Source organism: Lissotriton vulgaris, chromosome 7 (genome assembly GCF_964263255.1).
Source record: "Lissotriton vulgaris chromosome 7, aLisVul1.2, whole genome shotgun sequence".
Lineage (NCBI taxonomy): Eukaryota > Metazoa > Chordata > Amphibia > Caudata > Salamandridae > Lissotriton > Lissotriton vulgaris.
The window spans coordinates 1,191,172,253-1,191,197,812 of record NC_141695.1 but is presented as its reverse complement, the minus strand read 5'-3'; the positions used below and the strand labels follow the sequence as shown (position 1 = coordinate 1,191,197,812).

Below are 25,560 nucleotides of genomic sequence, written 5' to 3'. Positions count from 1 at the left end.
CATAGATTCACATGCCTGAATCAGAATAGCAAGCAGTATACCAAGTATACAGTCTGTTGCGGATGGTGGGAGACGTGTGCTGATAAACTCCCAGTTGCATCCATTATTTGTTACCAGAGGCTTGATAATGCAAACCTTCAAAGTTAAAACATGAGTTATAAGAACTAAAGAGACATGCATAGTAAAGTCCAAACATGGATATGTAAATCTCATACACATCCAATATATCTACTAAAGTACATATAACTAACATGTTAAAATCGCATAACCTCATGCATGTCATGAATAAAGGCAAGCATAGATAATATTTTAAAAGCCAAAGGGTCACAGAAACTGGTATTAACGAAAAAAGGTAGCGTAGGACCACCTGTCTAAGTGCCGAACCCTCTTGACATGTAGACTAAAGGCAGTAATGTCTCGTAAACGTGTGGACATTTTTCCATGTCACAGCTCCACATATCTTCTGGAATTACTCAAACCTACAAAGCTGTGAATGTTGATACTGTTCTAGTCGAAAAGAGTTTTGACTTTCCTCTGCAAAGATTTGTTAGCCTTGTAATGGCAGAAAAGATGCTAATCATCTGGCTATTCTTGCCTTTGTCACAGCCGTTCTAAGAGTTGCTTGACCATAAGACACAAACAGCTGGCTGTATCATCTGATATCCTTAGTTTTCTGTAGTTAGAATCTTAAACAGCGCTAAATCTCCAGCGAGAATATTACTCTTTCAGCTGGAGCAGATGGATCCGGAAAGAATGTCTTTAATCTTACCGGTTCTTTAGAGAGAAATTGTGTTGGTACCCTAGGAATGGACCTGGGATTTGTCCAAAGGGTTACATAGTTCCGAGGAAAATGTAAAAATGAGGGGTTCCTTTATAGTGAAAGCTTGGATCTCACGAACCCTTTTTTCCCCAGAGGTAAGAGCCAGTAAATGGGTAATTTTCCAGGTGAGGAATTTGAGATCTGGTTTATGGATCAGCTCAAATGTACACTGCATTAACTGCTCTAGCAATGCCGAGTTCCCACTCTGGGAGGGTGCTCGCACTGGAGAGAAGGCTCGGAAAAGCCCTTTCATAAACTGTTTGGCAAGTGCCAAAGAGCAGAAAAAATCAATTTTTTACATTTCCTAAATCTGGAAAGAGCAGCAAGACGCATTTTGTTCGATGAAAAACTAAGCCCACACTTGGCTAGAAGAGCAGATAATGGACAACTTGTTCTGCAGTAACCAATTGAGTGAATGGCAATCACCTCACACCAACCACAAAATCGCTTCCATTTGAGGCGATAAGCCCTGATTGTGCCTTGGGCACGAGATTTGGCCAAAATTTCACAACAGTTCTTTGAAACGTTGATGCCCTTTAATTCTAACAAATGATAAGCTGTGCGTGCAAGTGTAGTGACTGTGGGTCCGGACGAACCACTTGGCCTCCGTCCCCTGACAACATCGTAGGCTCAGGCCGTAGCCGAATGAGCTTGCCTGTAAACAATAGCAGAAATTCCGAGAACCAATATCGGCCAGCGGGGCGCAATCAGAATCAGATGGTAACCTTCCAGCTTCATCTTGCAGAACACCTTCGGAATCAATGGTATTGGGGGAAAAGCGTACGCACTAACTCCTGACCATTGCATGGACAGGGCATTCCCTATTGATCCCTGTTAAGGGAACCTGCTGGCATAATATCGGCCTTCCTTGTTCTCTCTGAATGGAAATAGATCCTGTGCCGGCTTAACCCAAACTTGGAACACTGGGTTCACCTGTCCCTTTCCCGGCTTCCACTCGTGACAGTCCGACTGAGACATGCTCAGATGATTGTGGAGAACCCCGACGTGTTCAGCTCTCAAGAAATCTTGTGAAATGTGACACCTTCACACAATTCCTGAACCTCTTGCGAGAGTGTAGCTGATTCAGTTCCTCCTTGTTTATTGATATAATACATGCTGATGGTATTGTCGCTTTGGACTAGCACAGAGGAACCCTCAATTCTCAGGAGGAATGCTTGGGGGAACAGAACAGCGTTGTGGAGCTCAAGCCTGTTGATCTGCTGTTGTCTTTGAGACCATTTTCCTTGAATTCTGCAAATCCTGCCGATGACCTCCCCATCCTTCCATGGAGGCATCAGTCGTTAAAACTAACCCTGGAATGGTTTGCAAGAACGTGCGACCCTGGGTTATATTCTCTGTCTGCGACCAGCAATGTACATAATTGATCATGCACGACATAACCTTGAAGGTATCGTCGAAAGAAACCCATTGTTTGTCTTCCTTAAAAGGTCTCATTTTGAGCCATGCTAAGGGTATGAGATGTATCGCTGAAGAGCAAATCTTCAGGAACGAAGCAAACATTTGAACTGAAACTGCAATTTGTTGTCGTTGAGAATCCGCTCCAGAGAAAAGACTAGATGGGTACATCTACTGTGGCAATCTTGGTTTCGTGTTCTGAAGGACCTTTGAGCAGTAAATCGTCTAGACAGGGGAATACTTGCATTCCTCAAGATCTCAATGCTGCTGCCACTGGTACCAAGTACTTTGTGAAAGGCTCTTGGTGACTATCTCATCCCAAACGGGAGCACTTCGCACCTATAATGGGCGCCAGCCACGTGAAAGCGAAAATATTCGTGCTGTTTGGGGTGGACAGGTATGTGGAAATTCGCATCCTCTCCATCCAGAGAAGCCATAAAATATCCTTCGTTTTAAATAACTTAATTGTTGTGAAAACGATTTATCTACAGCAAGATGCCTGGCTGCAAGGCTGTACCGAGATTGAAACTGCTTATTCGGTTGGTTTTGGTATCCTCCTCTTGATGAAAACCTCTTCATCTCGCTCCTCAGAAAGATCCGCGCCCATATTGAAGGGTGCTTAATGATCGTGCAGTATCAGTGCCAGGTTTTTTAACTAAGAGGGCTTCTTTAAAATGTTTACCCAACCAAAAACTCTTCATCATAGGCCATGCCTAGAATCTTTGCTCAGGGCTTAAGGTTGCAGCTTTAAGCTATCCCTGGCGTCTAAGCCCTGCCTCCCCTGCTAAGTGACGGAGGTTGGTGTTCCCGATGTTCAAGGTGCAATCTAAAGTTTTTGATGCGGCACGTTCACCTTCCAACAGAATCTTTCCTGCATCTTGCCTTCGGTCCTCAGTAATGAGGTCATTGAAACTCGTTATGTCCAACCAAATTTGACGGTCATAACAACCAATCATGGATAAAGGATTGCCAGCTCTACTAGAGGCCGCTGCCAAAGTAGAGAATTTTTCCCCATAAGGTCCAGACGACATCCTTCTTTGTCAGGCGGTGTGGTGATAGGCATTGCAGGATTTTAGATTGCTGTTGAGCGGGTTGTGAAATTACTGAATTTGGTCGAACAGTTGCCTATCAGACCGGATGGGCTGCTAGTAGGTACACATCATTTCTGTTCTATGCGCAGAAACACTGGAATAGACTTAGTCTATTATAGGTACCACTCTCGTAAACTTCCTGCATACCCCCTCAAACCCTTGAAGGAGATATTCTGTTTGTTCGCCTGTAACTGGCAGTCAAAATCTAGCTGCTGCCCACTACATTAAAATATATTTATGATGCTGTTACTGCTGAAGCCATCGCAGCCAATCTCATCATAGACTTTGTCATAGACATGGTTATGTAGGAGAGGTTAATGCAGAATAGAACGACGTCATAGATAACCGTCATGAGCAACCATCCTAGACGAGGCTGTCATAGACGACAGCCATATACAATGCCATCGAAGATGAGGCAATCATAAGTGAGGGCATCCGTAGATGAGGGTAACATAAATGAGGCCATTCGCCCTTCGTAGATGAGACCATTGGTATAACAGGCCCTCGGTAGATGAGGCCATTGGTAGATCAGATTCAGAAAAGGGGGGTGGTGATGAACATAGTGTCTGAATTAAGCAGACCTCTCTTACCCAGTCCAAAGATCAGGGCTTGATCCATCACCGTTATTTAGCTCACTACACCATCCAGGTCAGAACCTGGCTATATGCAAATCAGTCTGTCCCTGGCCCAGTGCATCATGTGAACAGGGCAGACTAAACTACCAAGCCAATTCTTCACCAGAAAGGAGACAAGCTTCCGGGGACCGGTTTCTGGCATTTCAGCCGTCGTCGGCCCGGCTTGCTTGAATCCTGATGGTGCAGTGAGCAAGGGACTCATGTCTGAGTATACCCTGCCACACCTATAGTGGCCAAAAACGATTCAGAAAAGGGGGTGGTGATGAACAGAGTGTCTGAATTAATTATTTTGTCCACCATAAGCGTGGAAGGGTATACTCAGATGTGAGTCCCTTGCTCATTGCACCATCAGGATTCAAGCAAGCCGGGCCGAAGACGGCTGTAATGCCAGAAACCGATCCCCGGAAGCTGGTCTCCTTTCTGGTGAAGAATTGGCTTGGTAGTTTAGTCTGCCCTGTTCACATGATGCACTGGGACAGGAACAGACTAATTTGCATATAGCCAGGTTCTGAGCTGGGATGGTGCAGTGAGCTAAAAAACGGTGTTGGATATAGCCCTGATCTCTTGACTGGGTGAGAGTATTCTGCTTAATTCAGAGACTCTGTCCATCACCACCCCTTGTTGTTTAATTATTGGTAGATCAGGCCATCGGTGGATGAGTTCATTGGTAGATCACGCCATTGGCAGAGGAGGCCATTGGTAGACGAGGCCATTGGTAGACGAGGCCATTGGTAGACGAGGCCATTGGTAGACGAGGCCATTGGTAGACGAGGCCATTGGTAGAGTAGGCCATTGGTAGAGTAGGCCATTGGTAGAGTAGGCCATTGGTAGAGTAGGCCATTGATAGAGTAGGCCATTGATAGACCAAGCCATTGATAGACCAAGCCATTGGTAGATTAGGCCATTGATAGACGAAGCCATTGGTAGACTATGCCATCGGCATACAAGGCCATTGGCATACAAGGCCATTGTTAGAGTAGGCCATTGCTAGAGAATGATGCTGTCATATTATTATTATTATTATTATTGCAATTCTTATATAGCGCCAGAATCGACCCCCGAAGGGGTATCTCCGCGCTTGCCTTGGGAACCCATCCTGGTTTTTCCCTGTGAGATAGCCCCTACAGGGCATCCCCAAGGTGAAAGCCAGGCATCCCGCCGCGGGGGCCGTTGTGGAGATTAAGCAAGCTTGATGCCCAGAGTTGCAGAGTGTGAACCCATGATTAGGTCAGGCACCGAAGCGAGAATTATCAGGTCCGTGGACATTTGAGCTCAAGACCCTGCCGGAAGACAGTCATAGCAATACCATCATAGATGAGGTTAAAATAGTTCATATCATCCGTAGATGAGGCACTCCTAGATGAGGCAATCGAATGATGGCCAGCCCTAGATGATACTATTCATAGATGGTGCCATGTGTAGCATAGGCCATTCACAAACTAGGTCATATGTATATGAGGCTACCTTGATAAGGCTGTCATAGACGACAGTCGTAGCTAAGCATTGCCATTGTAGATGACACTATCAAAGATCAGGCATAGACGATCACCTTAGATGAGGCCGTCGGCGACGACTGTCGTAGACGAATGAGGTAATCGACGACGACCGTCGTAGACGAGGCCCGTCGTAGATGAGGCCCGTCGTCGACGACCGTCGCAGACGAGGCCCGTCGTCGACGACCGTCGCAGACGAGGCTGTCGTCCACGACCACCGTAGATGAGGAGGTCGTCGACGACCATCGTAGATGAGGCCATCTCGTAGAAGAGGCCATCTCGTATAAGAGGCCATCGAAGATGAGGCCCTCGTCGACGATCATAGTTGATGAGGATTATAAAGGTAAGGCAGTAATAGTAGACATGGAGTTATGTTATATACTCCTAATGTCAGGTCAAGAGGGCTTCCCTGATGCAGTGTCAGGGATGAAAAGGGAATTGTATCCTCTGCGAGAAGTGCCTATAAAGACTCAAGGTGAATCTTATGGCTTTTATGCGCGCCCTCAGTAGGCTCCTGGCGCGACTTCTCCCTTTGACCTCTTCCTCATCAGAAGTGGCAGGTTGAAGTCTTTGACCCATAATAGCCTCATCTCTCAGAACGTGAGAGTTATTGAGGAAAAGGTTAGACATAAATCATAGTCTATTACCTTGTTTACTGCCATTCTGCCATATTACTGCCTTAATAGGGTCAGAGAAATGAAGTATGATCTTGAAATCCAAAAAGAAGTAAAACTGAAGAAAAAACTGAGCTGAGCTCAGGGAGACTTCCTTCACCCACGACATGCGGTGAAAATCTGAGGGGAACTGGCTCTGCAGAGAGGGTTCTAGAGGGTGCTGATAGCTGATTGGTTGTGACCAAATTCTTGGTTCTTTTAGCACAATGATGTAGATAGGCTACTAAGATCTAGGCCTCAGGCCTTTCATTTGGGCCTACTACTGTTATGTACCTTTGGTACTGCTTTTTTATTTACCGTGGGACTCCCGCCTCGGCGACGGGGAATGATTCAGGCATGTGAATCTATGAAAGATACCCCAATACTGGATAAGCTGCCTTTGAATGGCAAATGGGTAAACATTGGGAGAGGGACTGATCTATTGTTTAGACAGACAGGCTGGCACTAGGGACAGGAGGGAAGCCATATGTCACACTATTTTCTCAAGGGTTGTGTAGCTCCTTGGTACCACAACTCTAGGGGTGGGCTACAGAGCTCATACGGTCAAAGAATGGGATCCCTCAATATTCGAGTGGGCAAAATGGTACATCCTGGGATAGCCAGATACCACACTTTCCAAGAAGTGGTCATCAGGGAGGGAAGGAACCTAGAGGCCCAACCACATCATACTCTGAGGGCGTTTCTGTACAAAAATATGGCACACTGGCACCCAGAACTCACATCTCTTCCGACTCAGAGGGAGGACTGAAGGACTGCCCTGCCGCAGCGAGAAATCAGAAAAGAGAGGCTGAACCAACGAGGACTACACCTGCTGATTCGTGAAGCGAGGGGCTGTGTCTGCAGTGTCCTGCTCAAGGAGAAACAGTCTCCAAGGCCGGTAGCGCCAAGAGAACTCCAAGGGGCGGGCTGACTGGCCTACTACTTACAGCAAAGGGACACAACCACTGAAGAAGCATGCTGGGGCAAGTTGGTAGCTCAAGGTCTTCAAGCCACTACCTCTGCTGCCATACAACACCAAGGAACTAGACCAGACGCACAGAGAAACAACCAAGATCGCTGAGCCTGGGAGTGCTGTTTGAGAGTTGCTAAACTCAGGAAGGATTGGCCTGTGACCGTGACTGGTAGTCCATTGGAGACTGGATACTAGCCAGACTGCAGAAGACTTTATAGGATGCCTACCTTGCAAACAGGAGCCCCTCTCCATCTTTGTGGACCGAGAAATCCCTTCAAGAAGACATCCCTTGATGAGTCGCATCCACAGCATCCTTCGAGAATCTTTTGCATCCTTTATCCCTTGAATCAGGAACATTCCATCCGAATCCATTGGAATTCAGAAAAAATCTCTGGAACTACTGAAGGATTGCTTCACCTGTGAAAGTAACTGTTCTTGAGGAGATTGTCGGTCCCACTGACTAGCTCCCTGCCAGATTAGGTTGTCTCAAGTACTTCTAAACAACCGCATTGACACTTACCTAAGTTATCCTTGAAAAAGGTTTTAAGTGTCTAATTAGTTGACGTTGCCAAGGCTTGTTCACGGTTGGGTGAAAATGCACAGATTTATCATTGCTTGAACACTCCAGTGGATCTTTTTCGTTCTAGTGTTGAATTTCTCATAAAAATATAACCAATTGTTATAAACAGGTGCCGGATTTTTTGTGTTGTCAATTCTCTCTTTAATTATTTAGGTGTTGATTAAATGCTTAACACTTGTTCCTCTGTGTTAGCCTTGCTGCTCAGTGCCACAGCTACACTGGACTGAGTTGAGGGTTTGGCAGACAGAACCCAAGGGTCCTAAAGGGGTCGGTAAGTGTATTACATGGTGAGGTTGCACAACCACACTGTTTAACACACCCCATTTCCTCACAGCACCTATATAGGCACTGTGCCAATTACTTCTGGCACGGGAAATGTGAACGATGACACACTGAAGTGAACGCTACTTACCAGCCTGAAGGAGTACTGCTCACTTTTCTTTTCCAGATCCAGTCTGACACCTGGAAAAAATTCTAATGCAAGGAATCTGTGGCTAGAAGTCTATCAGATATACCAGTGTCTTGCCTTAGCAAATCAGAGTGGAAAAGAAGTTACATTTGAAACCATCATCATAAATGGCTATTTTCATATACATTTTTTCATATTTTCCACAGGAAACCCTTGAGGCATATACATAAATCAACCCTTGCTGAATTCAGAATGTGGTCTACTTTTCAGAAAAATGGATTTCACAGCTGTTTTCCTCACTAACTGGAAGTAGGTGCAAAGTAAAAAAATTCTGAGAACTCTGCTAAATCTTAGAAAAATTCCAAAACGGTTATAAAAAAGGTTTTCCATACAGCCATTTTAGGTAGCACCAGACTTTTTTGTGGAGCATTTGTTTCCTACAGCCCCCTCCCAAAAGAAAAATAAATAAATAAATGATGGTAGCGGGGGTAAAAGGGCGCAAGTTTGGCATGGATACCTTCTTTAGAAAAGTCATAGAAGCCAGAGCTCAAACTACTCAAACTACTACGAATACCCATAAAAGGCCTCAGCACTTTATTGAAAAAGCCTCAGTAGTTAAGGAGCTAAATAAGTTTTGAAAAAAACTGATGAAAAAATGGCATTGCATAAAATTATGTATATACACAAATGTGCAGAGTATTATAAGCTATAACTTTTGTTGAGGGAGGGAAGGGCTTTAGGACACTTAAGTTTCACCTCTCGAGAGTCATGGCTCCACCCCACCCCAAGCTCTACCATGGACACAAATAGCACACTGCACATCTGCATAGGTCAACATAAAATTATTAAATCCCCCTAGTCAGCAGAGGCAAATACTGGATACAACCCTCCATCACCAGCTAATCTTCAGTTTAGGTATCAGTTCGACCAACCCTCACCTTCATCTTCATTAGCTGTGAACTCAGCATCTTCTTCCTCTTGGGTACAAAGCATTACTTTTCCTGGCATTGCCACATTTATTTTCTTCGGCTGCTGAAAATACACATAAGGAGCTAAAATAAACCAGTGAAAACTTCACACTGTGTGCTTAAAAACAAAGTATTTTACATATCTTTAGAACCAAGAGTAAATTACATTCACCTTTGCTTAACCCCTTCGATGCGGCCGCGATTCCCCTGGTGTGCTATAAACAGCACGAACAGGGGCGGGCCGTGACGAACCCCAGCCGTCATCAGCACACGAGCACCGTAGTGCATGACGGCTGGGGTTTGTCATCAGCATGGAAGGGGTTAAGGAGATAGCTGACCACTCAGCATCTCAGCCTGTGGGAACCAGGAAAAATAAAACTCGATACCATTTAAAAAGGGTGCTCATGGGAGGCAGCTCAATCAAAATTCTGCGTAACCATTGTGAAACAGATAACTCCATCAGATGCAGAGAAGTGTTTGGTGGGTTTCCCTCAGGGCTGGCTGATATAGGGTCCAAAATCCATGGCTAGGCAAGCTGCCAAAAGAAGAATTATGCAACTTAACCAGTAAGCACTTGTTCTTGGCATGTAAAGCTGTAGATTCACATGCTTTGCTTACTCCTGCCATCTAGCGTTGGGTCCGGATGTTTGCAAGTTTTTTTTTTTTTTTTTTTAAAGAAGTCTTTCCTAGTCACGAGGTAAGGTGACTCCTCCTTTCGGTGATAGGGTGCATGAGCATCGACTCTATTTTTAGATGGTTTTCCCGCAAGAGGGTGAGAATGGAGTAAGTGTAGTACAGAGATATCCATGCGTATGTAACGTAAATAATGCAAAACTGCAACTGTTACAGCTGCCCGGGGAGTTGGGAGGGCGCATGTGAATCAACAGCTCTACATGCCAGGAACAGATGCTCACTGGGAAAGCAGCATAATCCGTTCGAGGCATGTGTGCTGTAGATACACATGCTTTGCATAGACTATATAGCAGTATTCTCCCAAAGCGGTGGCTAACCAGTAGATATTGCAGCGGTTTGCAAAAGTGTATTTAGTGCTGCTTGGCCTACATTGGCTTGCTGACATGCGAACACATCCACACAGTAATGTTTGGTAAAAGTGTGTGGTGTGGACCATGTTGCTGCTTTACAAATGTCAGCTTTAGGGGTGTTACCTAAAAAGGCCATAGATGGTCCTATTTTACAAGTGGAATGTGCTCTAGGAGGTGTAAAGTTTGTTTAGCTTTAGTGTAACAAATTTGAATGAATTTAATCCATCTAGCAATCCCAGATTTAGAAATGGTACTGCCTTTGTGAGGTGCAGCAAATGCAAAAACGTATTTTGTGAGAATCTTTTGTTATTTCAATGTAGTACAGTAGCGCTCTTCTGACATCAAGAGTATGAAGAGATTGTTCTGCTCCCGAATTAAGATTAGGAAAGAACACAGGCAACACAACTGATTGGTAGATATGGAAAGCAGAAACCACTTTGCGAAGGAACTTTGGGCGGTTTGAAGAACTAACCTGTCTCGATCTAGTTAAATTCTTATAAGGTTAGCGCTTGTAGCTCACAAACACTCCTTATGAAGTGATTGCAAAAAGGAAAACAACTTGAAGAAAGAAACAATAGGGGACAGTTGTGTAATGGCTCAAAAGGAGGAATCATGAGCTGTGAAAGCACAATGTTCAGATTCCAAGCTGTTGCTGTAGGTACTCTAGGCGGTGGCATTCTCTTAAGTCCCTCCATAAAGGTTTTAATTACTGGAACCTTGAACAGAGATAGAGTTCAAGTTCAAAAAGTTCAAGTTCCAAAATTTGTATAGCGCACTACTCACCCAGAGGGTCTCAAGGCGCTTGAGGGAGGGAGGTGTTTTACTTATCGAATATCCAGGTTTTTAGTTGCTTTCTGAAGGAGAGGTGGTTCTGTGTAAGGCGGAGGTGGGTGGGGAGAGAATTCCAGGTTTTGGCCGCTAAGTAGGAGAAGGATTTTCCCCCCATGGTGGATCTGTGGATGCGCGGAATTGCGGCGAGGGCTTGGACGATTGTAGTTGTCGGGAGGGGGTGTAGAAGGATAGACGCGTGTTGAGGCATTCGGGTCCTAGGTCGTAGAGGGCTTTGTGGGTGAGGAGACGGAACGTTATTCTCTTGTTGACAGGGAGCCAATGGAGGTCTTTCAGGTGGCCGGAAATGTGAGCTTGCCGAGGGATGTCCAATATGAGTCTGGCTGAGGCGTTTTGGATGCGTTGGAGTTTTTTCTGTAGTTTGGCTGTGGTTCCGGCGTAAAGGGTGTTTCTGTAATCCAGTCGGCTTGTGACCAGTGCGTGGGTGACCGTCTTTCTTGTTTCGGTGGGGATCCAACAGTAGATTTTTTTGAGCATTCGTAGGATGTTGAAGCAAGATGATGAGACGGCGTTGACTTGTCTGGTCATCGAGAGGGAGGAGTCCAGGATGAAGCCCAGGTTAGGTGCGTGGTCCGTAGGTATGGGTGCGGTTCCGAGGGCCGGTGGCCACCATGAGTAGTCCCAGGCAGAGGGGGATGGCCCTAAGATGAGGACTTCTGTTTTGTCCGAGTTTAGTTTTAAACGTCTGTTCTTCATCCACTCGGCTACTTCTTTCATTCCTTCGTGTAAGTCGGTTTTGGCGGTGTTTGGGTCTTTGGTTAGGGAGAGGATCAGCTGGGTGTCGTCTGCGTAGGAGATGATGTTGAGGTTGTGTTGGCGTGCGATGGAAGCGAGGGGACTCATGTATACGTTGAAGAGGGTGGGACTGAGTGATGATCCTTGTGGTACGCCGCAGATGACTTCGGTGGCCTCTGGTTTGAAAGGGGGGAGGCGGACTCTCTGGGTTCTTCCGGTGAGGAACGATATGATCCAGTCCAATGCTTTTCCTTGTATTCCGACGTTGCTGAGTAGTTGTATGAGGGTGCTATGACAGACTGTGTCGAAGGCTGCAGAGAGGTCAAGTAAGACGAGCGCAACTGTTTCTCCGTTGTCCAGTAGTGTTCGGATGTCGTCTGTTGCTGCGATGACGGCGGTTTCGGTGCTGTGTTTGGCTCGGAAGCCGAACTGTGAGGGGTCGAGGGATTTGTTGGATTCGAGGAAGGCGTCGAGCTGACTGTTGACTGCTTTCTTGATGACTTTGCCAGGGAATGGGAGGAGCGAGATGGGGCGGTAGTTCTTAAGTTCGGTTGGGTCTGCCGTGGGTTTCTTCAGAAGGGCGCTGAGTTCGGCATGTTTCCAGTTTTTTCGGGAAGGTAGCGGAGTTGAAGGAACAGTTGATGACATCGCGGAGATGGGGTGCGATGATGGAGTCTGCTTTGTTGAAAATGTGGTGGGGACATGGGTCGGTTGGTGATCCTGAGTGGATGGAGTTCATCAGGCGGATGGTATCTTCGGTGGTGATTGGGTTCCAGGCGCAAAGGTTGTTAGAGTGCGGTTTTGGTTCGGAGGTGGGTGGAGTGGGCTGGTCTTCGGACTGGTTTTCAAAGCGGTTATGTATTTCGGCGATTTTGTTGTGGAAGAATGATGATAGAGAGTCACAGAGGTCTTGGGAGGGGGTGATGTCGTTGGTGCCAGCGGAGGGGTTAGTGAATTCTTTGACGATGTTAAATAGTTCCTTGCTGTTTTGGGCATTGTTGTCAAGTCGATCCTTGAATGCTGATTTCTTGGTGGATCGGATCAGTTGGTGGTGTTTGCGGGTAGCATTCTTGAAGGTAGCTAGGTTGTCAGTGGTTGGGTTTTTTCTCCAGGTTTTCTCGAGAGTACGACAGAACTTCTTGGATTTCTTAAGGTCATCGTTGAACCAGGGGGCTTTTTTGTTGCCTTGCTTGATTAGATGGTTTTTCAAGGGGGCTAGTTCGTCTGCGCTGTGGGTGATCCATTGTGTGAGGTTGGTGGCTGCTTGGTTTGGGTCCGATGAATTGGCAGGGGGTTTTGTTGAAGCGACGTGAAGAGCTGGTCGGTGGTGATTTTGTTCCAATTTCTTCGGGGAATAGGTTGTGGGGGGTTATGGGTCGTGCATTTTTTGTAGTTGAAGTGAACGCAGCTGTGGTCCGTCCACTGGAGAGCTGTGGTGTGATCGAAGGAGATGTGCTTGCTGGAGGTGAAGATAAGGTCAAGCGTGTGTCCGGCAGAGTGGGTGGGGGTGTCAACGAGTTGTTTGAGTCCGAGATTGGCCAGGTTGTCCAGAAGGGTGGTGGTGTTGTTGTCGTTTTTCTTATCCAGGTGGAAGTTGAGGTCTCCCAGTAGAATGTAGTTCTCGGATGGGAGGGCATGTGGGCTGATGAAGTCAGCGATGTCTTCACTGAATTGTGTGCGGGTCCTGGGGGTCTGTAGATGAGGGTGCCTCTGAGTATGGTTTTGGGGTCGGTGTGAATCTGGCAGTGAAGGTGTTCGGCGGTAGCGAGGTTATCGTCGGAGCTGGTCGTGATGCGGATGGTGTTCTTATGGACGAGGGCGATGCCTCCTCCTGTTTGGTTGATGCGGTCCTTTCGGATGATCTTGTAGGTGTCCGGGATGGCTATGGCGATGTCGGGGGCTGATGAGGTGTTCATCCATGCAAGATGCAAACAAATGGAAGTGTAGGCTAAACCTGCAGGCTGTAAATGCAGAAGACAACAAATTATATTTTGAGTAGATGCATTTAGAGGATCAATATTGTTATTAGTACAATACATAACAAATCATTTCCATTTCGCAGCATAGCATGCTCTGGTAGTGGACTTTCTTGCTTCTTTAAGAATTGTCAAGCATTGTATTCTGGTGGCAAGTTAGGATACCCAAACTCTAGAACTTCAGGAGCCAAATCACTATATTAAGCTCCGTGGGATTTGGATGTCTGACTTCTCCATGGTTCTGCTTGAGAAGACTGGAATTGAGATATAGCTTTTGATGCAGAACTACTGACAGTTCTACAAGTGTTGTGAACCACGCCAGAGGAGCCCAAGTGGGAGATACTAGTAACAGTATGACGGGTGTTTGCCTGAGCTTCTGAAACAGAAATGGAAAGAAAGGGAGAGGCAAAAAGGCGCAGGCAAATATCTCTGAGCAATTCATCCATAGGGCATTGCCTTTGGATAGAGGGTGTGGGAACCCGGAGGCGAACTTTGGGCCTTTTGAGTTGTCCACTGTGGAGAACAGATCGATTTATGTGAACCCCCACTGTTGAAAGTATGGAAGGATAACCTGGGATGATGTTCCTACTCATGAATTTGTTGCCACCTTCTGCTTAGCAGGTCAGTAATCTGATTGTCCACTCCTGGGAATAGGACTTATTGATAAATTGCCCAACGGCAAATTGTCTGAGAGGAGCGTGACTGTTGCAGAGAATAAGTCCCTCAATGTTCTTGTACATAGTGCTGTCATATTGTCGGTGTGGACTAGGAAAACTTTCCCTAGGAGGTGAGACTGAAAAGGTTTCAGTGCTAGATGTACTGCTACAAGCTCTAGATAATTGATGTGTAGAGCTTTGTACCTGTTGTCTCATTGACCTTGAACTGTCAATTTGTGAAGATGGGCACCCCAGCCTGTGCGGGATGATTCTGCTGTTAACATGATTCGTGGAACAAGCAGAGAGCGATGGGTGCGGCTGTCTACCAACACTAGATCCGTTAATGGACCCAGAGACTGATTTCACGGAAGTGCCAAGCACTCCTGTAAGAGGACGTATGTGCAATCTGGCATGAGGCACTATCACGATGCAGGATGCCATCATCCCTAGCAGTTGCATGAACGTTCTGGCTGCCAAGTATTGATTGGCCTGAAAACCGTATCAGCAGAGATTGAATATTCTGACTTCTGGCTGCATTGAGAGAAGCTAAAGCTGTGAACGTGATTAGAGTTGCTCCCATAAAAGACTGCATTTTTGAAATCGGGACTTTTGAGCATGGACTGTGAAACCGAATTGGTAGAGTAGGTTAAATGTAGTCTGAGTGTGATGTAAACACCTCTGGTGTGTGTTGGCTTTGATGAGCCAGTCTAGGTATGGTGAGACATGAATCTGTTGTCTTCGGAGATGTGATGCCACTACAGCTAGACATTTTGTGAATACTCTGGGAACAGTAGTTACTCCGAAGGGGAGTACTTTGAATTAATAGTGTTTTCCTGCATACACAAACCTGAAGTATTTGCGATGAGGTGGGTGAACCGGAATGTGAAAGTATGAGTCTTAAGTCCAGTGTGGACATAAAATAGCCTTGCTGTCTCTGTGGAAGGACCTGTTGAAGCGTGACCATGTGGAAATGTTCTCAAAGCATGTACAGATTTAACGTCCTTGGATCTAAAATTGGTTTTAAGGAGCCATCCTTCTTGGGGATTGGAATGTACAGAGTATACTCCGAGAATGCTGGTATTAACTTCTCTCGCTGCTGTGTCAGCAGCATCTAGTGCACATCTAATAGAAGTATTAGGTATAAGTTTTCATTCTTGGACTAGCTCCTGCGCTTTTTTCTTGTGCTCTTCTGTGAGGTATTGAAGTAGGCCTTCCATCTTGTCGATGTGTGCCTTGTCATACCTAGCTAGTAGGCTCTGCATGTTGGCAATTAGCAGCTTGAGCAGCAACCCTTTTACCAGAAGCATCAATAAGCTTGGATACCTCCTCACTGGCGTGCTGAGTGGTCGCTCCCCAGTCTCCCTGGCGAGATTTGGTATCGTAGCGCTGAAATTTAATTGTTTACCCCTTTTAAAATAGTTGCTTGCTGACTGCCTTGACTGCCGCTTCGCTCTGCTAGCATTTAGAATTTTGCCACAGTGTATCTCACTTCTTAGCGCGATTCTCCCGGCGCTTAGCATTGTACTTGTGCTGCATTCAGATTGTTTACCCCTTTTAAAATAGTTGCTTGCTGACTGCCTTGACTGCCGCCTCGCTCTGCTAGCGTTTGGAATTGCCACAGTGACTTTCACTTTTAGCGCGATACTCCCGGCGCTTTGCATTGCTCACCCCCTCCGCTGCCATTTTGTTTATATTTGTTGTTGTGCTCGTTGGTGAAAGCCGTCCTCTGTAGCCCGCCCCGCCTCCCAGCTGAGACGCCCTCGCCCCTCCCCCATCCATATATGACAGGAGCTCCCGCGCGCAGCGTTCACGCGCAGCGTTCGCGCCCCAGCCGCGCCGAAGGTGCGCCAAAGGTAAGCCCGTCTACGCCCGTCCGCGCCCAGCGCCAGACCCCCTGCCCCTCGCGCTGCCCAGCCCTCCCGCATCACCTACGATGCCGCCACCCTCCTAGCCCTCAACCCCGGTCGCGCCCCCAACTGCGTCCAAGCTGCTCCCGGACACACCCATGGACCTTTCTCCTGCAAATTCATCGGCACCGTCAACATCTCCGCTACGACCACACCACAGATTCCCGACCCCAATCACCTACAATGCATCCTTCTCAACACCCGATCAGTCCACAGGCACGCCATCGACCTATGGAATCTACTAGACACCATTTCTCCGGACATCGCCTTCCTTACGGAAACATGGATGAATGCTTCCTCCGCTCCAGACATCACCATTGCCATCCCTGAAGACTATAAGATCACTCGCAAAGACCGTACCAGCCACACAGGAGGAGGAATCGCTATCGTCCATAAGAAATCAATCCGCATCTCAACCAGCTCTGACGCCAACCCCGAACACCTTCACTTCCAGATCCACATCGACCCCAAGACCACACTCAGAGGCACCCTCCTCTACAGACCACCAGGACCCCGCGCAAAATTCAGTGAAGACATCACGGACTTCATCACTCCCCACGCGCTCCCCTCCAAAGACTACATCCTTCTGGGAGACCTCAACTTTCACCTTGAAAAGATCAACGACCGCAACACCGCCACCCTCGTGGACAACCTCGCCAACCACGGCCTTAAACAACTAGTCACTTCCCCCACCCACATCGCAGGTCACACACTCGACCCCATCTTCACATCCAGCAATCATGCCACACCACGGACCTCCTCTGGACTGACCACAGCTGCGTTCACTTCACCTACAACAAACCAAAACCCAGCACCCACCTCCAACCTACCCAGCAAAGAAACTGGAACAAAATCACCACGGACCAAATCTCCGCATCGCTCCTTCGAAACTCCCCAGCCCTCTATTCTAACGCCAACGAAGCCGCCGCCAACCTCACCCTATGGTTATCCAACACCGCCGACACCTTAGCACCACTGAAAAAACGTCAAAGCAAACCTGGCAGCAAGAAGACCTCATGGTTCAACGATGATCTTAAGTCCAAGAAACTCTGCCGCTCCCTTGAAAAGGCCTGGAAAAAAGACCCAACCACCAGCACCAAGGACGCCTTCAAAAGCGCCACCCGCACTCACCACCAACTGATCCGAAAAGCCAAGAAAACAGCATTCAAGGATCGACTTGACAACAACGCCCACAACAGCAAGGAACTTTTCAACATCGTCAAGGAATTTTCCAATCCCTCGGCCAACTCCAACGACATCACCCCCTCTCAAGCCCTCTGCGACTCCCTAGCCTCATTCTTCCACAACAAGATTGCAGACATCCACAACAGCTTTGACAACCAACCCGGAAACCAACCCACCCTACCATTTGCTGATCATCTTCCCCCCGTGAACACCCTTAACGACTGGAACCCAATCTCCACTGAGGACACCATCCGCCTGATGAATTCCATCCACTCAGGATCCCCCACAGACCCATGTCCTCACCACATCTTCAACAAAGCAGACTCCGTCATAGCACCGCACCTCCGAAACGTCATCAACTGCTCCCTCAACTCCGCCACCTTCCCGGAAGACTGGAAACACGCTGAACTCACCGCCCTTCTGAAAAAACCAACAGCGGACCCCTCCGAACTCAAAAAATACCGCCCCATCTCGCTTCTTCCATTCCCGGCCAAAGTCATCGAGAAAGCTGTCAACAACCAGCTCGCCGCCTTCCTCGAAGCCAATAATTCCCTCGACCCCTCACAATCTGGCTTCTGAGCAAAACACAGCACTGAAACCACCCTCATCGCAGCAACAGACGACATTCGAACTCTACTGGACAACGGAGACACAGTCGCCCTCATCCTCCTTGACCTCTCTGCAGCTTTCGACACAGTCTGCCACAGCACCCTCTTACAACGCCTCAATAACATCGGAATCCAAGGAAAAGCGCTTGAATGGATCACCTCGTTCCTCACCGGAAGAACCCAGAGAGTCCGCCTTCCACCATTCAAGTCCGAGGCCTCTGAAGTCATCTGCGGCGTACCACAAGGATCCTCACACAGTCCCACCCTCTTCAACGTATACAAGAGCCCCCTCGCGGCCATCGCACGCCAAAACAACCTCAACATCATCTCTTACGCGGACGACACTCAACTGATCCTTTCTCTCACCAACGACCCCAGCACCGCCAAAACTAACCTACACGAAGGAATGAAAGAAGTAGCCGAATGGATGAAACAAAGCCGTCTGAAACTGAACTCAGACAAAACAGAAGTCCTCATCTTAGGTACCTGCCCCTCTGCATGGGACGACTCCTGGTGGCCGGAAGCCCTCGGAAAAGCACCCATCCCGACAGACCACGCACGGAACCTAGGCGTCATCCTGGATTCCTCACTCTCAATGAACAGACAAGTCAGCGCCGTATCCTCTTCCTGCTTCAACATTCTTCGCATGCTCAGAAAAACATTTCGCTGGATCCCCTCCGAAACAAGGAAAACAGTCACCCACGCTCTGGTCACGAGCCGACTGGACTACGGAAACACCCTCTACGCAGGTACTACCACAAAACTCCAGAAGAAACTCCAACGAATCCAAAACGCCTCAGCCAGGCTCATATTAGACATCCCACGCAACGAACACATCTCTGGTCACCTTAAACACCTCCACTGGCTACCCGTCAATAAGAGGATCACTTTCCGACTGCTTACCCACGCACACAAATCACTCTACGACATCGGACCAGATTGCCTCAACTCAAGACTATCCTTCTACACCCCCTCCCGCCAACTACGTTCTTCCAGCCAAGCCCTCGCCACTGTACCTCGCATCAACAAGACCACCATGGGAGGCAGATCCTTTTCATACCTGGCTGCTAAAACATGGAACTCACTCCCCGCTTACCTTCGCCTTACCCAGAACCACCTAGCATTCAGAAAGCAACTTAAAACGTGGATATTTGACAAGTAATCCTCCCCCCCTCCTAAGCGCCTTGAAACCCTCTGGGTATGCAGTGCGCTATACAAATTCTATGACTTGACTTGACTTGACTACCTTATCTGGGGAGGTGCATCTCCAGATGCCTGTGAGTTCACTCTTTTACGAGCATTGGGAACTACTAGTATATCTTGAGAGAGCTGTCGTTTAATGAAAACCAGATCAGAGAATGATGGTTTATATATTTGTTTATCAACCCTAGGTGTTAAAATTTGTGCACAAACAGGGTCCTTAAAAATATCATCTGCATGTCTCATCATGCCTTTTAACATAGGGAGATTGGCTGACTGTGTCAAGACCCTAGTGTCTCCATCTAAGGTCTCTTTGTGCAGTGTAACAAATAGTTTCTAACCTGTTGGTGTAGTTTTGCAGCTTGAAGAATTTTCTGGATTCACATGCTGTGCATTATTCCGCCATCTATTGGTTGGGTCCGGAATTTTTGTATTTCTTGCCCTTTTTTGTTGTTGGTGGGAGTCGACATAGCACCATTTGGTGCCCTCCTGTGACGTTGACGGGCTTCCTTGGGAAGCACCTACCTTTGGTCGCCATCTTTGGCTCCCCCCCCCCCAACCCCCCCCCCATAACCCCCTCTCATCTTTCCTGGCTGAGGAGGGTGAGTTCGCTAGTGAATCAAGAAAATTCTGCAGGCAACAAAACTAGACCGACAGGTAGGAAGCTATTCGTTTTGCAGCATGAATCTCTTCTTGATTCACATGCTGTGCATAGACTTTGTAGCGGTTTGCTAGTATTGTGGTGGCTGGGTGGTACATGAGCTTTGGTTTGTGAATAGATGTTTTAAGACATTTTGTCCTACTTGTGGTTCTTTATTTATTTGAATGTCCACACAGTAATGTTTTGTGAATGTGTGCACTGAAGACCATATTGCAGTCATGCAGATGTCTTTAAATGGATTATTGCTAGAAAAGCGATAGTAGCTCCTTTCTTTCTAGTTAAGTGTGCCTTAGGGGCACCTTGTAAGGCCTGTCCCGTTTGCTTGTGCTATCCATCTTGATATGGGGTTTTTGGTCACTGGCCTTCGCCAAAAACTATTTGCAAAGGATACAAAGAACGGTTTTGTTTTCCTGCATTCCTTGGTTCTTTCAATGGAATGCATGATCGCACTTCTTGTGTCACGCATGTGCCAAGCTTTCTGCTTTGGTCTTTGGCTTTGGCAAGAAATATGGTATTTGTATACTCTGGTTTATGTGGAATCTTGATACCACCTTTGGTAGGAATTGTGGATCTGTTCTCATGACAATCCTGTTAGTATGTATTTGGAAGTAAGGTTCCTGTAGTGTTAGCACCTGTAGTTCAACAATCCACATAGGGATGGTATTGCCACTAAAAGGGCAGCTTTTAGTGTGAGCATTTGTGGCATTGCTTTGTGCAATGGTTTGAATGGTGCTTTCATTATTTGTGCCAGAAATATATTCGGGGTGACTAATGCAAAAAGAACTATTGATGAACAGAATGCAGAACAATGCCATACATTCACCCCAGTACAGAGATCTGGGCCTAAATCCATCTTTTTTTTGCTCACCATGCCATTCCAGTTTGGACCCAGCCACATGCAAATCAGTCTTGAACCTGCGCCCAATGGGAACAGTCCAGCCCGAACTGCCAGTCCAGGTCCTCCCTGGATTGGAAACGAGCATCCTAGGACCGGTTTCGGGGTTTCACCCCTCTTCAGCCAGGAACTATATTTGGGCACCATTTTTAGAGGTGCAATTCTTTTTGCTCCATCTAGGGACCTTTTGACCACACTTTGAACTGAAGAAACATTTCCCCGTTTCACTTCTTGTATACGCTACAATTGCTGCTAAGTGCACCTTTAATGATGTGTAGCATAATTTACTTTCTAGTAAATGTGTCAAGTACTTTAGCACTGTTCTCGCCTTTGTAATTTTCTTTGAAAGATTATTTTTAAGGCACCATTGTGTAGAACTCTTCCATTTCTCCTGCATAACATTTCCTGGTTGTTGGTTTCCTAACTTCTCTTAGAACAGCCATTGTGCTTTCTGTTAGTTTGAGATGCGTAAATTCTAAGACCTCAGGAGCCATGATGCTAGGCTTAAGCTCTCTAGTTCGGGGTAAAGTACCTTCCCCTCTTGCATTGTTAGCAAATCTTTCTTTTTTGGCAATTTGTGCATTTGTGCATTGTTCCTTGAGACATCTCCATTATTTCTGAGAACCTTTTATCTGGCCCATTGTGGTGCAACGAGAATCATTGTCATTTGGCTGATCTTGCATTTGTTGATCACCCTTTCAGCAGTGGTATTGGGGGGGAAAGTGTAAACAAATGTCCCGGACTAGTCTATCCATAGCACATTCCCTAAGGACTGGTTACAAGGTCGCCTGGATGCGAAGAGTTGGAATTTTGCATAGTGGGGTGTTACAAATAGGTAGGAGTTCCCCAATGCATGAAAATCGTGTGGAGTTCCGATTGATTTAATTCCCACTTGAGGGATGATGACGTTTGTCTGCTCAGTCTGTGTGCTTCTACATTATCCCTACCTGGCAGGCGTATTGCCATTAGGTCTATGCTCTTTGGGATTGCCCATCTACAAAGTGGTTGAGATAGACTGGAGTGCTAAAGATTGTGTACCTCCTTGCTTTTGTAGAACATGGTGGTTGGGTTGTCTGTTTGTATAAACACTTTCTTTCCGTAGAGCTCTTTCTGAAAAGGCTTTTATGGCTAGGAACACTGTCTTTAACTCCAGGATATTGATGTGCTTTACAGCATCCTACTGTGGCCACAATCCCCTTACTTTGAGGTTGTTTATGTGCGCTTCCCATTCTATCTGGGAAGCATCTATTATGGTCACTGTAGGAGTTGGTTGTTGGAAGAGTCTGCCTCGTGCAAGGTTTTTTTTGTTCCACCATGTTATCTCCTGATGAACTGTCTGCATGACAACCACTCGGTTTTCCCAACTCCCTGTTGCTTATGACCATTGCTCTTGAAGTCATTCTTGGAACGGTTTCATGTGTAATCGAATGTTGGGAATCAAATGAATACATGAAGCTATCATTCCTAGTAGTTTCCCAACTTTCCTCACTGTCAGCTTGCCCCTCGGAGATAGATTATGTCTCCTTTGTGAGAAAGTGCCCTCTTTCTGCATGGTTGCCCCCACTTTTTGCTGAATTGCTGATGTGCTTTGACCGAGTGTGCCCTGGGCACCTGCTAATCAGGTACTCTGGGACTATGTTCTTTCCCTAAAACTATATTGAAACCAAAACTCAATTGGCATCTCTGGCCACAGGTCAGCCCCGGGTAAATGGTACCACAGGTACCCAGGGCACTGCGACCAGAGAAGGCCTCTAAGGGCTGCAGCGCTTATTGTGCCTTTGCAGGTTGCGTGTTTTGGTGCAGAACAAAGTGGAGTCGACATTGCACACATCTGTGTACCATACCTACAACCCACTGCCACATCACCATAGTGGCTACACTGAAAACTGAGAATTTTGGTATCAAACTTTTCAGGACATTAAACTCACATTGATGCCAGTGTGGGATTTAAAAACAGACCCCCCAGGATATAGCGGCATAGTTTATAAATTTAGCAGCACAAATATGGAAATTTAGCGGCACAAATATGGACATTTAGCGGCATTTTTGCGGCACTTTATTTTACTCATAATCCTTCATTTTCAGCTTCAAAACAATGGAAACTGTTTTAGCAGAGTATTCCACTTTGAAATAGGCCCTGGTGTGATGTCATTTCCTGTGATATCCCTTCCATGAATCCCTAGCATTTTAGTGAATTGGCGCCCATGCTCTAGTTGCTGCCAAGACCTGGAAAGACCTCCCCTCCCCCCCCACCAGATCTCTACAGTCCCCTCGCCTGCCAGACTTCAGTAAGAGACTCAAGACCTGGCTCTTCAATAGAGACCATGTGCCCAGATACCCCTACGGGTGACAGTGTTGCGGTTTACAAATGCTGTTTGACTAACTATCAGACCGCATATTTGAATTCAGTCTTCGGTTAACCTAGCCTATATTCACCTACTCTCCTATTGTGAACAGATGCAGGATCGGTCTCTCTAGAAGAGCAACCAGGAGAGGGGGGGATTATTCTACTCTTTTTTTAAAAGAAATATTTCCATAAAAATGGTTGATGTGACAGGTGTCGTCCCTCCTACCTTCCTGAAGCCTGTTTGCTTGACTTTCTTTCTCACTGTAGTAGAATTTAGGGTGTTGTGTCTGACGTAACGAGAGGATGTGAACAGTCAGTTGATCATAAAAATGGCAGACCTGTACTTGAATTTACTCTCCCCCACTGGACCAATTTGTGTGACCCTTGGCAAATCACATCCACCCGTTTCTCAACTCCTTTATCCACCAAACACTACAAAGGCTTAGAAGCAGGCTAAACGCCAGGTAGCCATACACTTCATATAATTTCATATCCTGGATGGATTCTTTTGATCATTAGACTTCAATTAGTGTGCCCTACTTGAACCTTTTAGGCAGGAGTGTTACGAAGAGGCTTAGAATCCTGCAGGAGCCGCTGCACCACAAGAGATCTGGAATGTGTGATGCAAACAGAACCAGCTTTTCTGACCGTGGCTTTCTATCCCTGGCTTTGACCAGGTGCAGGATTGAATGGTGGGGGTAAATATTTCAAGGTGATCGGTGTGATGTTGAAATCCTAAAAGCAGAACTGCAGATCCAGGTTAATTTACAGAATGTATGCTCAGATTTCTATACTTTTTCTCCCTGGTCATAAGTAAAGCAGGAGTCCAAGGCTGATAAAAAATAAAATGTTAAAAGAAAAACTAATAAAAATAGTGGTGCTATTGAAGTCCATGCTCAACAGCTGAACACTGCTTCTGGTGCCACCATTCCTCGCAAGGGTCAGAATCCTTTGAATGTTGGTCCTTAAATAAGCTGTTAAATTTTGCTTAGCGTGCAAGTTTGCTGTTTTTCAGTGTTAAGATAAGCATAGTTACATATCAATGTCTGATAAAAACTGCTATGACGTGTACAAACCAAACAACAAACTAACTTTGACCTGCACTTCTGCTGGCTGTCCATGTAGGTACTGTGAGAAGTTGGCCCGATATGCAGTGTTCACTATTCTAGCGACCACTATGCATCGGTCCAAACGACCCTTATGGTGATTGGTTGTAAGTCAACCTTAGACCAGCTATCCTAGTAGCGTGGATACGAGCAGTCTTCGGGCTAAACTCTAGAGGGCGTGTTAAGCCAGCTGTTATACCATCACATACCCCTTGAACATCAAGTGAAAGGACACCACACAAGTGTTATGAAAATAAACAGTATATTTATTAGAATCACAACAGCCCTGTACTCTTTATGAGGACATGGTACTAAGCACAGAACAAAACTCTTAGGAAAATACTTCAAGTGCACAATCAATACAAGTGCCCGAGGGCACGGAAGGTTTAGAGGTCTCGGGCGGACCCGATAAGGCAAGTCGGAAGCGAGGGACTCGGGACCCTTAAGTAAGGAGGCTATGCGGGCACCGAAATGCCGGAGTTACCTAGCCACAAGGGCTGCGGCTGCACAAGTCTTACAGGCGTCGGGGGTCTTCGCTGACGAGCCAGGAGCCGGAAGGAAGGAGTTGTGGCCGGCGACCAGTGGAGAATAGTTCGTAGAGATCCAAGCCTGGATCAGTGATAGATGATACCTGAAAGCAGAGGGGACCAAGTTCGTACTACTAGCCAGTAGTCAGAGGGTACCAGGAGGGCACCGGATGGCCGTCACCTCGACTAGGTGAGTGGGCGACGCCAGGCTCTGCAGTCTCACGGACCAGGAGGCGTTGTCGGCGACCAGGATGGAGGTGCGAGCTGTCCCACGAAGGTTGATGCTGTCGGCGTCGCTGGGCCCAGGATTGGGACAACAAGCCTTGGCAGATTTCAGGGCCACGTGGTGGGCCTAAAATGGCGGCTTGAGTGGACCAGGAGGGTCCGGAGTGCTCCTCTCGTAAAAGGGAGCAAAGGCCGGTCTGGAGCAACCAGACCAGCAGCGGTGGTTGTCGGATGTCGTCAAGGAGGTCACAAGCCAGCGGCTAGTGATCTGACAACGTGCTGAACAGCGAAGCAGAAGGGCCCCACGCAGATCGTGGAGATGCTGGGAGGCTGCACTTCGGTGCTGGAGCTGCTCAGGGTCGGGGCTTCTCGGACCCCAGAGCACTCACCAGAGGATACCTTCGGTGGTCGTGCTGGTTAAGAAAGCGTGCAGGTTTTGATGATGGCCGGTCCCTCGAGGTCTCGTCGCACCCACGGATCTCAGCTGAGCTGACGATGTGGGTAGAGGTCGGAGGTGCCAGGGAAGCCGGTTCTCGTCGAGTTGGGTCGTCTGATTCCTGAGGAAGGACTTGCAGCAAACCGCAGAGTTCTTAGATGGTGCC

General features: G+C 47.1%; 1 protein-coding gene across 1 annotated transcript in view; it reads right to left on the bottom strand.

Annotated features, from left to right (window-relative positions):
• The window catches only part of SRCAP (Snf2 related CREBBP activator protein), a 1,720,489-nt gene that overhangs the window by 1,287,345 nt on the left and 407,584 nt on the right, over positions 1–25,560 (bottom strand). Inside the window, exon 9 of the mRNA XM_086931673.1 lies at positions 9,009–9,102. Within this exon, the coding sequence (XP_086787799.1) occupies positions 9,009–9,102 (94 nt within the window). The remainder of the gene's footprint in view (positions 1–9,008; positions 9,103–25,560) is intronic.